Source organism: Eptesicus fuscus, chromosome 10 (assembly GCF_027574615.1).
Source record: "Eptesicus fuscus isolate TK198812 chromosome 10, DD_ASM_mEF_20220401, whole genome shotgun sequence".
NCBI lineage: Eukaryota > Metazoa > Chordata > Mammalia > Chiroptera > Vespertilionidae > Eptesicus > Eptesicus fuscus.
In genome coordinates, this window is record NC_072482.1 from 86,100,713 (window position 1) to 86,118,369 (window position 17,657).

Consider the following 17,657-nt stretch of genomic DNA (forward strand, 5'->3'; position numbering starts at 1 on the left):
AGCCTATTCTTTCATGTGAGCATGTGTATGATTTTTAAGCACAACTACAAAACTCTCACAGTGAAAAAAAATGTTTTTAAACCAAGAAAAGGAATCTGGCGAGTCATGATCTAACACCATGATAGGTTTATATAGAACTTTGTAGCTCTTGGAGTGTTTTATCTCATTTGATCCTCACAGCTCCCCTCTTATTTTCCTCAGATGATTAATATTGTAACATGGAAGTTTTGTCTTCTGAGGACTCAGTCCAGGATAATTAGTGAGTCAGCTTTACAGTCTTCTGTGCATAGTGTTCCTTGATTCCCACGTTTTCCACCAAATCAGCGACAGTACAGGTAGTGTAGTGTTCTGAGGCATTTTCCTTTGTGAATGAAGAGAAGCCATCTGTGCCTCGGTTGGTTGGAGTCTAGGCTTCCATGTGAAATGCCCACCAATGTCTTAGATTCTTTCCTCTGTTGTACATCACCCCTCTCCTCCCACCCTCCCCAGAAGCTGTCTGACCCACAAGAAGAGAAAACAAAGTCTTGTTTTTTCTTTGGAAAAATGTATGTCTTTCCATGTTCCTGTTGCATTTCTTCTTGCGGGGAGGGGCTGGATATGGAGAGTGTGTACTTCTACACACACCATTTTCCATTGGACACATTCATTAGTTAGTGAAAAAGCATATAAATGAATTTTGTATACATGCTTTAATAAATAAAATTAGTAATACTTGATTTTTTTTATCTGTCAACTTTCCTATATAGTATTAGAATATAATTTTTAGACATTTTAAAGTGTGCTGTTACTTAGAAGAGCACAATTTTTTTGAAAATTTATCATTTTTCCTCTTTGCCATAAGACTGAAAACTAAAGTATAACTCATTGCTAGGTAGAAGGCAATTCATTATTTTATGTAGGTCTGCCCTCTTGTGTCTGTACTAGAAAATCTTGATCATAATGGGGATAGTCACCAAAAACAACCCACAAAATAAAAATGCTTATATTAGATTTTTTATGATAATACATCATATCAATCATGAGTGTATTAAAGAATGATTTCACTGAGTTCAAGAAGGTCATTTTAATATAAGTGATTTGCATTAAATAAACATTGTAAACTAAAATATAAAGGCAACATTTTAAAAGTAATTAGTTTTTAGAACTGTGAAGTTTGGAATTTATTATACAGTAGAAAGTATTTGAGCATTTGGCATTTACATTTTTAAAAATACATTGCTTTATTATACATCATGATAAACAGAATAAATAACATTTAAAGAATGGGTTTTTGTTCTGCATTATACCTGAGTTACAGTGTTCTGTAATCATCAAGTATAAGGTTTTAATTTCTATTAAAGGCAGAATGAAAAACAATCTTTACTTGTAATTTATTAAGGAAAGCCCGATATCTGCACAGTTTACAGTTTGAAGTTGATGTTGTGATGAAAAATATATTAAAAGGAATAGAGCTTGTTATTTCAAATTTTCCACTTACTTATAAGATCATGCAGCTAGTTATAGAACTTGGTTACTTTTTGCATGGGTAATTGCACCAGTGAGGTGAATGTGTGTCTTCTTTATAAGTTTCTAGTTGATATTAGGGGTCTCTAACCCATAGCTTTGCTCAAGAAATGCCCTTGTAAATATGAGATCCTTTTCCCCTCTGTTCCTCAGCTGTGAGCGAACCCCCTCCCATCTCCAGTACTGCTCAGGAATTCAGAAAAATTTTAAAAATAATGTCTCTATCACTATTCCGCTGCCAGCACTGGTGTTATAAATCAAGGTCAATGTTGACTTTTCAAATACTTTTAGTAACTTAGTAACCATATTTTAACAAATCATACAGTAAATTAAATGTTCTCTACTCCTTTAATAATTGCTATATTAGTAATATGTCTTGAACTGAACTTAAAATTATTGGATAATACAGTATGTGTAAACCATTTTATACTTCATTTCCAACTGAGTCCACTTAAATTACCAAATTTTGATTGAATATATTTTTCATCACTAATTTTTACTTCTGTTGTTTTATGAGTAGTTGCAAGAGGGGAAATAGGAAATGTATTCAGCAAGAAAATAATTATAGATTACTATTGTGGGGCGCATGATTTAGTGTAGTAGAGTGGCCTACCATATAAGTGTTTACCATCTGGTTGGTAGATTAAGGAAAGTAGCTATATTCTGTCATAAACAATAATAAGAAAAAGTTCATTTCAAAATGTAATCAAAGAATTAGTTTTATTTTTCAATACTTGAGTTGTTATATTTTTCTTTTCTTTTGTTTGCCTACATTGAGTATGAGGATAGAAGACAACCTATAAAATATGAAGTCTTAAGATTTCATGATTCCAAAGATAGAGTATGCCAAGTTATATACTGTAACGCAGATAATCAATTACAGTGCCATAAATTAAGGTTAGACTCTATTCTATTAGTGTAGTAATTATGGCTAATAACACTGTCATCAGTTAAATTAACCAGCACTTCTCCTTTATTTATCATAATGTCCTAGAGAAAATAGATTTATGGTTATCTACATGTACTAGCATTCTATAATTCTTTAAAAAATAGTTTAAGAGAAATTTTATTTATGTAATAGTATGGTCTTCTTTTTCCTACTTGATTCTCATGAACTTCAAACAATGTTAAGGTAAGGATAGTAAAATATTTTAGAATGGAGATTATGATAGTTACTAAAGAGATGTCTGTATAATAATAAAGAAAAGGTGAGGAATCAGTGGGCTATTTGAAATAATGACATGTCATTTGAGTGATTATTTTGGTACTTGGTGAAGACCTGAAAAATACATAATAAACATAAAAGAGGCTTTTACAGTACAATATAAATTATATTTACCCCAAACAGTGAAGCTAATGCATTATATATGAAGTGACTTGTTAGCAGTACAGTTTCAAAACTAAACTCCTAGTTCATCCTCAGAAAAGGTTTGGGATTGAAATTTATAAGCTCTGTTGCAGAAATCAACAGTTACATTATGCACACTTATAGTCATTTTAAAGTTAATTTTGAAAATGGAGCCTTTTTTCATGTTTACAAGATCCAGCAGATGAATACATTTGCTAATAATTTCTTCTGAACCTTGATCTTTTCATGAAGAATTTCCTCTTCCTGGGAAGTGGTCTCTTCTCCCCTCTCCGTGGGTGACAGACTTAAGCTGATGGTGACAGGTTGCAGCACTGGACATGGCAGCAGCACTTCAGAGAAGCATCACGATGATGCAGATCAGCAAGAGGCATATTAAGATGAGACAGAAGTTGATGAATAGGTTCTGGAGATTTTGACGTGCTTGTTGAGGCATTTCAATGGTTGAAGCTCTTCTTAGAGCAGAGCGAGTGAGGTATTGGACTTTCTCCATGACTCGGAAGGCAAGGAAGTCTGAAGTTTTAAAGGATCAAGAGAAAGGAAAAAAGTGGGCAGCCAAATGTGAGATCACTGTGAGGTAGCCTGGAATGTAGAAAGAGTAAATGGATTAGGATCATATGTGCACCTGGTTTCTGAACAGGTAAAACCAATTTTGTATTAATTCATCTTCCTCAACGTTATTTGTATTTATCACATCTTATATCTCTGTAGTCTGTACATGTGTGCGCACACACACAGGTGTTTCCTCGTCTGTCCTGTCTCTCTGGGTTTTTTTGGTGAAGGTCACCATGATGTCGTATTTGTCTTGTGTTTGGAATGTAATAACTTTAGTCCTTGCCTCCTCCTCTCAAAATGATTAGAAATGTAGTTGTTTTAGGGTGCACCTTGTTTTGGGCTATTGTCTTGGGCAAAAAGTTCTTACATATAGTTTAATTAATACTATATTTCTCTATGAGCATAATTGTTGTAAGCATTAGTGTCTTAACAGCTCTAGAGCAAATCTCATAAGAAATGCATGCAATAAAGTGTTCTTCGGATGTTAATCTAGTCCAAAATAAATTAGTTAAATGAGAATTGTTTCACCAGTACTACAGATTCAAATATTTGTCATTCCTTTTTATGATTTCACTAGAGGCCCTATGCACGAAATTCGTGCAAGGGGCTCGGCCCCCACCGCCGTGGCGGCTGCAGGCCTCTTGCCTTGCCCCCCCCCCCAAGGACATCCGGTCTAATTAGCATATTATGCTCTTATTATTATAGATAGTTCTGTAGAATATACTATTTTAGGTAACATTTTAACAAATTTTGATACTAAGTACTGCAGACTATCAGGCTCAGAAGTCATAGCAATAAAATCATCATCTCATTGTCTACCACAGATGGTAACTATTTATGAATGACCTGTACTTACAGGCAGTGGGTGCCATTTGCTTTTCTTTCAGAGCTCCCACAAGCTATTCTGCATGATTAATTAATTAGTTGCTGCCTTATTATTTGTGATAATTAATAAAACAAAATAAAACCTAAAGCAATACATCACTGTAGAAAGATAATAGCTACTAAGATTTGAGGATATCTTGTTGTAAATCAGGATACTTCTAAATAAATTTTGAAATAAGAAAAATTATGGAATAAAAAACCATCATTAGTGCTTAGAGATGATATCTGTTGACATTTGTTGAAATAGCATTGTTAGTCAAGATGTTACTGCCTTACTCCAGCTACCAGATTTAATTTTCTCCCATCTCTCTATCCGATGAAAACTCATCTTAACCTGTTAGCTCCATTTTTTGTAGAGACTAGTGATGAAGAGAGCAGAAGGGAGAATGAGAGAGGGGGAAAGAGGAAGAGATGTATCAGTGAGACCTTAGCATTCATTTTTACAAGGAAACCCTGTGGTAAATAGTAGTTAGATTCTGTAGTTTCAGTACTTCAACTTGGCTGTATTATAATTGGAATTATATACTAGACCCACTTTCATTGCTGGAGACTCTGGCCTCCTTCATAGTGTTGGTCTGTAGTGAGGAGATCCCATTAGCTAACATATCACAAACTTCATTCTCTTAAAGAGTTGGTAACAACCTGTTTAATCTAGTATACATTCTCTAACAATTCTTAATTGTCCAATACCAGTGGCTATTACTTAATCTATAACACTCTCTACTTAGAAAATGGCAGCTTAAACTTGTTATATATTTAATTATTTTGGTTTCAGTTCCTTAGATAAAATACTATAGAAATAAAGGGGTTTTCTCTTATTCTTTAAGGAAATGCATTTTTAAGTTGTTTCTGCTTATGTTCGCTTATAGTAGATATAGTGATTTTATACTATTGGGTAGTTGTGGGGAGGATTTTCTTTATTGCTTTATATATTTGGATGTATAAGGATATATTAACAGTACAGTTAAGAAAGGAGTAAGAATTAGATTGGCAATTTCTATTTGAGCTTGTATTTTTGTGCAGTTTTAGGACTTAAATTGTTTAAAAGATCTGAATTTAAAAATTGTTTTGAGACAAAACATGGAAAAGGAGGAAGCTAGCCAGTTGTTCATCATGAAGCATTGTATGTACAAGAGTCATTCCCTGTTATGACACTGGTGAGTGGTGTGTCAGTCACATGAACATGTCACCTTTCCATAAATACTTCATTCCCTTTTATGATTCTGTCGTTTGCACATGTTGTTCTGGCTCTGCCTGGAATGTTCCCCCCACTCCCCCACCTTGGATTCTTTGCCAGGCACATTTCAGTTGATACTTAAGGCCCAGTTTAAATATCACTTCCTAATAAAACCTTCCATTAAGTTAGAATGATTAGCAGCTCTGCTAGTTTTCAGTAGGGCACTAGTGTTACCAGTATCCGGATAGCTATCAGGATGTGTTTCAATTTTGTTTTACATGTTTGTTTCCTCAACTAGACTTCTAGTTCATGAATAAAAGGAGCCACGTGTTTATTTTGTATTCTGTCACTTGGGACATAATTGGTACTATTTGAATAACTCAATGAAGTTGAATAAGGGATTTTTATGATTTCCTTTAGTATTTTTGGAAAATTGATAATGATCAAAGATAGTGCTGTGATTAACAGATTAGCCAATTAGAGTAACAGAATTTGATAGTTGAACATATAATCCCCAAACACTTCTCAAGTCTCTTCCTATTGCAGGTGAGGAAAGTGAGGCTTGGAGAATTTACATCAGACGATTGCAATTTGGAAAAGTTGTTGTCAATGATTAACAACATTAACCTGAACTAGGCTTTGTACAAATGGGTATTTGGTGTTTGTGAAATACAAAGTGGTGTGCCCTAAAGAGATGAGCTCTCTACTGATAAAAGTGTAAGGAATATACTTTAAAGATGATCTCATCTTTCAACAGCCAGCTATTATTGAAAAAGGATAGTTTGTTCTCGGAAGCAAATTGAGTATAAAGATAGTGGTTGTTTCTTGTCAAACTTAGAAATGTTATAATTCTGAAGTGATTTGTAGTCAATTTATAATCTTATATATTTATAATCTTATGCTAAAACTAAAAAACAACTCTGCTTCACATGCTGAAGTGTTTGTTGTATGCATTCAATTTATTGGACCCAATTCATTTTACAGTGGTACAGTCTGAAATGTGCTGAGTCCTATTCTGCTGAACTTCCAAAATTTGTATGATGATAATTAGCCAAAATTCATTCATACCAGATGAGGCTTCCTATTTCATGTTGACAACTGAAAAGCTGTGTGTGGGAAGCACAGTCCTGTGTTTGGAGGTGTCTGTGACCTTTACTACATCATAACAACATGATTGTCAGGGGCTTATCATTCTTTCTCTGCATTCATAACCATTCTGAGTTTAGAACTCCCCCTTCTTAGAGCCAAGAACCTAGAAAAATAGTTTCACTTTATTTTCATTTTATCTGAATTTTTTAGAGCATTCTTTTAGGATAACCAGAAATAGATTGTATTGGGATGTTCTGAAATTGCTTCTGGCTTAAACAGCCATGAAGACAGAAATTAGCCCTTACCCTCTCCCCCATTTACAGGATGATATTTGTAAGTTAGGTATTTGGAACAAGAGGAGTGAGGATGTCTTAAAAATTAATTAACTACTGAAGCCCTAGAATTAGAATATTGAAAATATGAAAGATGCTTTGATAGGAGTTCAGTTGTAGAAATGCCAGATCCCTGTCTCTTGAGTAACATGTAAGAGGCAGAAAAGTGCCCACAGAGTTATCTTGTGAGTCTGTGGCATCTATAATTATTGTAATTTTTGGAGGGATGGGAGAAATAACTCTTTACTATTTTTTGTAGGATTTAAAAGCCTTTGCTTGTTTACTTTTCCTTTTTTTTGCTCAAAAAGGTGAACTTGGGAAGTAAATGCAATGAAGTTCAGGATAGTATCCTGTTTTCTTGAGGTGGAAGAAAAAGACAAACCACAGGCAGCTCTAATCCTTCAACAAATGTGTGCCACGTTAGGCAAAGTTTGGGTGGAAGGTACTGCATCAGTTTCTGCAGGAGTCCTCACCGAGTCATTTTCTTATGTATTAGCAGATGCATCTTGTGCAAAAGGAACCTCAGTCCACCTTTGAAAACATTCCGTGGTCTGTTTTATGAATTGCTAGCAATTAATATGTATGCTGAGTATTCATCCCCACCTACAGTTTAAGTACTTTTAGTCCTTTGCAGAACTTTCTGAACCAGTTTTTGGGGGCGCTCCCTCTGCTGAATTATAAATTTCTGAGATTTAAAAATCTATATTTGTGGAATTCAGATTTTTGCTTTCTTCTTATTTTTGCTTATTTATTCTTTTAGTAAATGTGGGCATATTATGCTAGTAAATTCAAATCTGACATTTTTTAAAAATTTTCCCTCCATTTAATTGGTTCACAAGATTAGAATTCTGTATAGATTTGAGCTTACAGGATTTGTCTGTATTGGCATTATTTTGGCATTTTATTTTTTTCTACTATTTGCTGTCATTTTTTTAGATAATCTAGACGTGATTGTATATGCAGCTTTTTGTAATTTATTGAATTAAATCAGGAGAGTTCGTCATTAGATTTTTCATCATTCTGTTAGCATCCAAAAGTTATTTTGATAGAATTATTTTCCTTTTGAGGTTGCCTAATGCTAAACTTGGAAGTTCTAATTGAAGTTAAATGTGACAGCAACATTTCAGAGCTTTGTTAGTTCACACTGGCTATTTGAAAGAATCTTCAACTGCTTCTGCCTGGTTATGAAAAGAATTGTATAAGCATAAAAATCAGTTTATTTTCAGACCTTAAAATGACTCCATAGCCCTAGCTGGTTTGGCTCAGTGGATAGAGCATTGGCCTTCGGACTGAAGGGTCCTGGGTTTGATTCCAGTGAAGGGCACGTAACCTCGGTTGCAGGCTTCCGGCCGTGGTCGGGGGCATGCGGGATGCAACCAATTGATGGGTCTCTCTCTCACATCAGTGTTTCTCTCTGTCTCTCCGTCACATTCTAAGAATCAATGGAAAAAATATCCTTGGGTAAGGATTAAAAAAAAAAAAAAAAGACTCCATAATGAAATGTTTCCATTGCTTTAAGCTGTGCCTTGAGGAAACTTGATTAACAACAGTGCAGAGAGATTTTCTCTTTGAAATTGGCATATTGCTGTTGCTGTTTTGTCTGTAGGCTTGTCTTCATTATGTTTATTTTGTTAATATTAATTTATTTGCAATTAAAATATTATTTTTAACCCTGCAGTAGTTGAGACTAGATTCTTCTGTTGAGAAAAGATTATGTGGGGAGGTAGTGTAGGTGAACTTTTAAGGAAAAATGAATGCCAAGTTAAATATATGCCCACTAATGTGAGAGGATTTTTTTTTTTAAAGACCGGAAGGTGGAGTACATTATACAAAGCACTAGAGGGCCTCAGTTGACTACAAGTATACTGGGGTGGTGATGTATACTCAGGTCTCATTTTCATGTATATTTGGTAATAAATGCATCAGAATTATGTAGGATAAGATCACTGAGCACTATTTCTAGAACATTCAAGGAGACTACATATTATCTGGCTTAGGTCACTGTTATTTAGAAGGATTATTTCCTGGATTTCTAACCTTCAAGGTTCACTCCTTTGCTGGTATGGTCAGCACTGTGTTAATTCACAGCATTGATGAAGGCTAGTGATTCCCATAGCATAAATGACAAAATTCCTCTATTCAAGCACCCCAAAATATATGGGGTTGGATATTTTAAATGGTAGAATGTGAGGAGGTCAGAAATGAAATTAAGAAAAATTAAAGATTTAATATATAACTGGGACAAAGTATGAAAAGTTTTGAAAAGTTAACCTGGATTTTAGGTTATCAAAACTAAATAGATTAAAGGCATGAGTATTTTAGCAATGAAACAAGTTAAGGAAACTTAAGTTTGATTATGTTATTGTTTTTTAAAGTCTGTGTAACTATTTTGAGTTTTGCCTTCCAGGGTGTATTACTTAAATAAGGTCATCTATAATTTTCTTATATCCCCTGGCTTTGAAAATGATCAGGATAATATTATATAGGCTATTAAGGATATAATGCCTATGCACAAATAAACTTTAAATGAAATGGAGTGATTTAAATAACAAGTTTGTATCCTCTAACTTTGCTTTTTAGAGTACCATTGATAGCATTTGAGGACTTTTATTTTGTTTTTCCAATGTCCTGATTTATTTTTAAGCCACGTTAATCTGTGGATGGGATGTGCATGTAGTTTAGAGTTAGAAAATCTTGGCTCTTGGCCAAGGCTCCACCATTTCCTAGCTCTGTGACCTTGAGAATTCACCTTTTCACATCTGTTTCCTAAATTGTAAACTAGAGATGCAGTGTGAAACATATAGGGAACTAAGAGGATCAAATGAAATGTTTGTATACACCAGTGCATTTAGAAAATTGTTCAAGAATAAAGAAGGAAGTTTTAATTGAATCTTTATTTCTAGGATTGGTAATAAATATACAGTCTTAGAAAGGTAATCTAATCTTTACATTTAATGTTTACTTAAAATTTTAATATATCTTATATAATTAAAATATTACATAATAATGTAATAAGTTAAAAATATTCTTTATTTTTAAACTATTTTATCTATACAAATATTCTATCTCTAATTAGTGAGATTAAGAAACAATATGTACAAATATGAACCAAATGCATTTTTTTCTGGAATATTTTTTTCCTTAATGTTCACTGAAATACTATTAAAATAATTTTTGAAAGTTGAGTTTTAGGAAATGACAGTGATGTGACTGATGTCTCTTAATAAAGCAAAGTACTCTAGCTCTTTCAAGTGTTTTTTGTAATTTAAACATCTTTCGCATTTCTTCCATTTTATTCCATCTGACACTTTTTTAGCACTTAATTTTAAACCACATAGCTTTATAAACAAAGACCATACTTAAATTTTACCTTATGATAGAGATGAACTAGTTGGGATAAATGTCTGGCACTGATGCATAATATTTGAAATTTGAACAATAGTCACTGTTAATCTGGACACACTATCTGCGGAAAACTTTCATAGCAGAATTTATGCTCTTTCTAGAAATTGTCAATTTTTTGGAGCAATATGTGATGTGGTGACATTCTGATACTATAAAGACTCACAAACATCTCATTTGAAATGTGAGGATGTAATTTGGTATTTGAGTAAAAATGAATAAATATGCATATAAAAACACCTGCACTGAGTGACTTCTGTGTAATATCAAAGGAAAAACATGCTATGGATAAAGTGATATTCAGAGGCAGGTTGGGTGCCTCAGTAGACAAAAATTAAAAATGATTTTGCATGCTTTAAGGAAAGCTGCTTATGGATATACAGTGTTCTTGTCTGTATAAAGTGGTAGAGTTAACATTTGTCATAGGAACTTAGAACTCTAGAGGTAAATTTTATTTTGACATACATAAAAAATAATGAAATAAAATTGAAGTATTATTCTTTATGCCATAACTGAGATTTAAGAATGAAGACACATTTTATATATTATATTGAGGATTGTAACATCTTGAGTAGAGTAGAATTCAAACAGAAGTTATACAATTTATTGTGGCATCTTTAATCCTGAGCATTTCTTGCACTTTTTTCCATTTTCCTTTACCCCCTTCCTAAATGCAGGAGGGGAGACTGAAGAACACTCGGAGATAGTAACTTGATAAAGGCATATTCATTAAGAGGCAGAATAAACACTCATTTTATCATATTCACTCAAATGAGATATTTAGGAATGTTTTGCTTTCAAACTAATGTCTGTTTTTAAAGTGCTGCACTACTATTCTGTAATTTTAGAATTTTGCATGTGGTTTTGACAAGTGTTTTAAAATTCCCAAACTCGTTATTGATGCTGTAATACTGAATTTAATATAAGTAACTCAATTTATTAAAAGCTTGGATTTTTTTAGCAGTGTTTGTTAAAGTTGACTGGACTTTATAGCAAAAAAAAAAGTCTTCAAAAGCATTTTAAAATAGTTTATATTAGATATTTTAACACCAGTTTATTAATATTCCCTATAGGGAATCATAATGATAATATTGGAATAGTCATGCCAGTAATGTGCATGTTGTACAATCCCACAACTATTCATAGTATTCCAGATGTAAATAGCCCACTCCCATCCTGTTTCTTATCAGAGTAGCAAACAACAAAATGAAGCCATTGTCTTTGCATGGAGAAATCAACTCATCACTATCACCTAATATAGTAACATCATTGAAAGGTATTTTAATTGGCAAAAAAGCACTTTTAAAAAGCAAAATTAAAGTGAAAGTTAAACCAAAATGACAAACCAATAATCAGGATCAAAGATGAATAACCCTTATCATTTCAAAGTTGTCTTATTCTTTCTGTCACTGACTGGATAAGCATTTATTTAGAAATTAAGCCTTTTGTCATAGCAGACATTTTATTTTCTAACTTTGAACTGAAATTTACAACATGCCATTCTTTTTTTAAAAGTTCAGTAAGTTTGAATTACAGAAAGTATTACCCAAATCAATGAAATCTATTTCTTACCTTGACTGTTGTGATGATCCCAATATATAGAGTATTGTGAGTAGTATGAAGTCTTATCGGCGTTTAGCTGGAAAGTTTTCTCTGTTACCAGATTTATGGGAACAATTGAAGTAGGTGGAGGAGAAAAAGTGTTTTAGGGAGGTCTTATGATGTCACACAGGAATTCTGAACTTATGATTGGTTAGCCATAGTCTTATCACAGCCAAACTTTTTAGAATGCCATTTGTCTTACTTTAGGTGTGGAAAGGTCATTAACATTTTATGCCTCATTTTCTTATTTTTGATTTTAAAAAGTATGAGATAGATGAATGAAATAAATAGGTTTGGGATGTAGAAAGCTCTTTTTGAAGACTCGTGCAGCTTTGGGCTTAGAAATGATTGTATACTGAGAATGATAATGTTGAAGAATGAAAATAGTTACATTAGTAAGAATTTTAATAGAGTGAAAATAACAATACTGACTTAAGCCAAACAACTTTTGTTGAATTGCTGTTGTTTTAATTCTGCAGCTTCATAATGTTAACTTCTAACAAGACAATAATTAAACATTTTCACAGAAAACAAATTTTCTACCTTTTCCTGTTTTATTTTTACATTGTTTCCCCATACTTACCTGGTATGTATGTCAGAAAGCCAGGCTAACAACTAATTTTTGGTTTTAAAAAATTAGCTTTTTCTGATGGCTAAAGTAAGAAGTAATAAATGTACTTAATACATTTGTGTTTCCTTCAATTAGGGTTTTAACAATATCTAAACAGTGATTCTCATATTTAACTGATGCATATCACCACAAGAAAAGTTGTACTTTAAAATGGAAGTATTTAGGATTTTATAATAGCTGCATTAAATTACCATAAAATATCAATAAGTTGACATAGAATCAAGCGTAACATTCTAGCAAAAGAGAAATAATCACATTCTTAATTGCTGGCATCCTAGTTAATGATACTTTGTTGACAATAGGTGTGTATGTATTGGAAATTTTTGTGTAGTATTTCTAAAAGGAAGTGCCTCATTTAATACAGCAGTTTTCCTGAAAATTACTGTATAAATGAAATTTTAGTAAATGGGATGACATTTTGAACTTCCTGGAACGGTTTGTCTTAAGGTAGAAGTAGGAAAAGAATTCTTTTGAAAAGCCAGGCATTGTTCCTGTTTTATTCTGATTTTTGTTTATATATTAGATTTACTTAAATCATCAGACCTGCAAAGTCTGATTTTTAAGTCTCTTCTGTAATTTTGGGAGAACTATTTGTTAATATTTAATTTTTTAATACTTAAGCAGAGTGAACTCAGCCTGCTTTCTCATGGGGAACTAAAATGTGTTGCAGCGGCTGCTGTGTGTCCTTAAATGGAGATGATTGGGCTTCCTCAAAGAGATAAAATCATTCTCTAGAGCAAAATCTTTCATTATTTAAAGAATCAACTAAAACTAATGGAAAAATAATATTTCTGCAAATATCTCCTGTGAACATTGCTAAGGGAAAATTTACAAATTAAAAGTAAAACCCAATATTAAAAATACTGCGTGAATAATGTTTGACATTTGCTCAGTGCTCTATAAGCATTTTTTTCTTTCAACCTTTTCATAATAAGAATCTCTTATTATCAATTGCCAGTGATGACTGAAATACAAAACCTAGGCTCAAAATACAAGCATAAAGTGGTTTACAGTTATTTGTCAAATACGACATATCTTCTGAGAGACTGAGGATTCCAATCCATATGTTGAGTTGTAATTCACTGACGGATTGGCATGTTTGAGTCTGCTTTAAGTTTGCCTGCCAGATGTACATGCATTTGAAAATGACGCTTAGGGGATAGCTCACTGTAGTATAAGCACCTTTAGTTCTGAGAAAGAGAATTAGTAATACTAGTAATATCTACTTGGATAAACGAAAGAACTGCCATGGACTGAATAAAATATGCCATGAATATCTCACATGTTGCTGTATTTGCTTTAGAAGCATACATAGGGGTGACTCACATGCATACACACCCACCTTAGAAGGATATTAACTGTATGTGTGAGAGTTAGTGAATAGACGCAGAAATTTACTTTTCAGATTTGTACAAAAGTGGGAGGTTTCTGTTTACCCATTTCCTTTTGGTTAGCTGCTGCTCCTAATTATTATTAGTCCAAAGGGAGCTCTAGGAAATGTTACATTTTAGTTTTAACCTGATGCAGCCTAAACAGAAAGTTGTTTAATAAATAGGAGCGTTGGTGAGCTACAGTATAATCAATAGAGTATGCTTCAAAAATTCCACAACTAGGGGCTGGAAACTGTTTTTGGAGGTGCTCTGTCAGAGTATTAATTTGGAGTCACACTATATAATTCGAATCTCCTTGTGGTCACATGACCATATGCAGCTTCCCTAGCTGCCTTGTCTGTGGAATGGGTTTGTTGTGAGGGTTTAATGAGTCCATTTAGTGTTAGTACTTACTTTCTCTTTTTCTTTAGAAGAGGATCCTTAACCTGCAGTCCATGGATAGAGTCCAATGGTCTTGAACTTGGATAGGAAAGATTACATCTTTATTTTTACTAAACTCTACATGAGATGTAGCACTTCTTAAGTTTTGACTATAGACCACAAACTGCAGAAATGTTAATACACTTGATGTCACTATAGCAATCTCAGAAAATTTCAGAGCTTGAAATACTGATGATATTCCTCACTACTTTGAAATTACCATAATTAGACCTGCCTGTAAATACTGTAGTTTAATGTATCAAAGAAGCACAAGTATTACATCACAGATTTGTTTTTAAAAAATAATTATTTTAGGATAATTCATTTTCTTTCTAGTGCTGTGCTTTTTTTTTTAAAGCTGGTATAGTGAACTGTATTGATGGTGCATGACAAGATAGGGCTCCCTAACCTCCTTCCCTTCTTCAGGGGGCATTTAATTTTTTAGGACAATTCTAAATTTACAGAATTAATACAAATATAGTACAGAGGGTTTCTGTATTCCCCACTCACCATTTCCCCTATTGTTAATATTCTGTATTAGTATTGTACCTTTGTCATAAGAGTTGCACCAAGACAGATTATTTTAGCAAATACCCACACTTTATTCAGATTTCCTCAGTTTTCTGTAGTGTCCTTTTTCTTTTCCAGCATCCTATCCCGGATACCAGATTACATTTAGTGGTCATGTCTCCTTTGGTCCTGTTTGTTGTGACAGTTTCTCAGACTTTCCTTTTTTGATGACCCCAAACATTTTGAAGAGTGCTGGTCAGATATTTTGTAGAATGTTCCCCAGTTGGAATTTGTCTGATGTTTTTCTCATGGTTAGACTGGTTAATGTGTTTTTGAGAGGAAGCCCATAGAGGTTAAATGCCATTTTCATCACATATCAAGTGTACATGCTATCAACATGATTTACCACTGTTATTGTTAAACCTGATCACCTGGCTGAGCTGTAATGTCCATCCGGTTTCTCCATGTAAGGTTACTCCCTGCCCCTCCTCACTGCACTCCACAGAAGAAAGTCATATGCATAGCCCACACTTAACGCTTCCCTACCTTTACAGTGGAATGTCTATAAGCATTATTTGGAATCCTATGTATTTTATGTATATAAAACATCTTAAGAACAAATCAGTAGGCTTTAGCAGTCTTCCAGAAAAGTCCATGGCATGAAAAGTTGAGAATTCCTGTGTGAGAGGATATTTCTGTAGCTGGTATGGGGCAGCCCTTATTTGAAAGAGGAGGGCTGAGTTCTCACGCAGCTCAAATCCGGACCTCTTAGTTTGCTTTTTTAGGCCCTGTCTTTCTAGCTTCATCCCTTATCACATTCCTCTGTATTGTGTGCTCTGGCCCTGTGCAGCTGCCAGCCACTCTCGGAACAGGCTATTGTTCTATTTTAAGCCTCCCTACTTTTTTTGTAGGAATGTCCTTCTTACCAACCTTTCTGCCCATCAAGTGCTGTTTCAGTTTATATCTGCTGTGCAGCCCTTCCTGCCTTCTGGCAAACAATTTTGCATGTACCTCTGTTATCATGTCTCTCTTTATTGCATTTATAAGTATATGTGCCTAGACTGCAGGCTCCTTGAGAGCTGATCCAGTAACTCATATTTATACTGCTATTTATTCTGTATAGTACTATTCCCTAGTACAGAACCTGGCTCATAGTAATTCTTAAATCCAGACTAAATGGATGATTGGATGAGTGAATAAAGGGAGAATCAGGAAAGATTGCAGAGTTGGTTGTGAATGAGTGGTCCTGCAGAAGGAAGTGTTAGGGTCAATTATAAAATCCTTCTCCATTTTAAACTTATTGTAGTGGAGGAGGAAGAGGATGGAGATTAGGGATTAGAGTAGAATAACTGGGAAAGTAACTTTTTTTCTTGTCATTTAAGAAGGTTTAAATATATTTGGAGGGTAAGAGTGAAGGAAGGCCAAAAAAAAAAAAAAAAAAAGGAGTGAAGAGCAAAGGAAGGCCAAACCATAAGCACACATTCTCTAAACATATTATATTTTGGGCATTTTTATGTGATTATATATTAAATGAGTGTTGTTTTTACAGCATATAAATGTGCCATAATATATTGAATTAGTCTCTTATTGGATATTTGGTGATTTATAACTTTCGCCATTGTAAACCATATAGAAATAACCCTTGATGAACATCTGTGTAAATAAATTTGACCTCCCTTTGTCTTTTTTAGTCTTGGCTCTGTAAGCTTGTTATAACTAAATGTCAGTTTATTCAAGGATAATCAAACTTTTAAATGAATTTGATTTGTATTTGAATTCCAATTTAGTAATTTTTGCAAGTTTTGGTAGTTAAGTGACAGCATTTCCTTTTATATCAATAAACTTCTTTGATAAAATTATCTATTTATAGAATTTTTTTTGGTGAGGATTAGACTGAAACTGGTTAACATGCAGAGTAATATGACTGAATCACCTTACCTACTAAAGGAGTCACACTATGGCTTTAGGTCAGGTGACCTTTTTAACTGTGCTCCTGAGCTGAGGATGGGGGAGATACCCTTACCTTAATTTAGGTCTGAGCTTTTATATAAAGACTTTGATTTTAACATTTAAGTCCTTGATTGCCTCAGGTGGGACCCTCTAAAACATAATAGCCAGATGCATTGTTGAGAAGGTTATGTAAAATGGATTTTGATATGTGGAACTCATGTTTACCTTATCAAGCAAGAGATGTAAAGTGTCTTAGTGAAAAAAGATGAATAAGTTTACTTTCTTGATGTGGAGACATTGTAATTTTTTTTATCAGAACTTTAATATACTGAGAGTTGTACATTGTTTTAATATATCTCAGGACATCTGTGCTTTATCTTCAACCATCTCCGAATTAAAAGTTTATAAACACAGCAAAAGGATCTGAACATATCATCTGCTGTTTTCATTTGCCCTTGAGTCGGTCAAAGGTGGGTGGTAAGTGGGTTCCAGGACCAGCCCTGCGTCAGTTTCCAGAGATGCTTTCGGCGGAGTTGTTTATTAGGCTTCCCTGTTAATGCATTCATTTTTATAGGTTTATTGTTTAGTCGGGGCCATGATATCCGAAGAGTTTATTTTTGATTCCAGCATTAATATATTGACATTTAAAAATCTTACTTGAGAAAATAAAATATCTAAAAATTCAAAATTTGGATAATTAAAAATCTGTGTAATGTATGTGAGAGAATCAGAAAGTGCTGGAGACTTCACACCTCCAAAATAGAACCCACTCTGGCCACCAATGACTATATTTCACATTTATGTCTAAAATGCAAGCTAAAATTAAATTAGTTATGTAGATTAC

The 17,657-nt window shown here is 33.6% G+C and overlaps 2 protein-coding genes across 5 annotated transcripts in view; one reads left to right on the forward strand and one right to left on the reverse strand.

Annotated features, from left to right (window-relative positions):
- The window catches only part of CEP85L (centrosomal protein 85 like), an 84,898-nt gene that overhangs the window by 31,253 nt on the left and 35,988 nt on the right, over window positions 1-17,657 (forward strand). The window lies entirely within an intron of this gene.
- PLN (phospholamban) lies at window positions 1,132-11,973 on the reverse strand. 3 transcript variants are annotated; one of them, XM_054722602.1, is made up of 2 exons: window positions 11,882-11,973; window positions 1,132-3,382 (listed from the first exon to the last, which is right to left on the reverse strand). In XM_054722602.1, exon 2 carries the CDS (start codon window positions 3,360-3,362, stop codon window positions 3,204-3,206), a length of 159 nt encoding a protein of 52 aa, XP_054578577.1. In that variant the 5' UTR covers window positions 3,363-3,382; window positions 11,882-11,973; the 3' UTR covers window positions 1,132-3,203. The 3 variants fall into 3 exon arrangements, 2 of the variants coding, with proteins under 2 accessions (XP_054578577.1, XP_027999166.1); XM_028143365.2 differs by having other exon boundaries at window positions 1,132-3,451; XR_008557349.1 differs by lacking the exon at window positions 1,132-3,382 and adding an exon at window positions 10,875-10,995.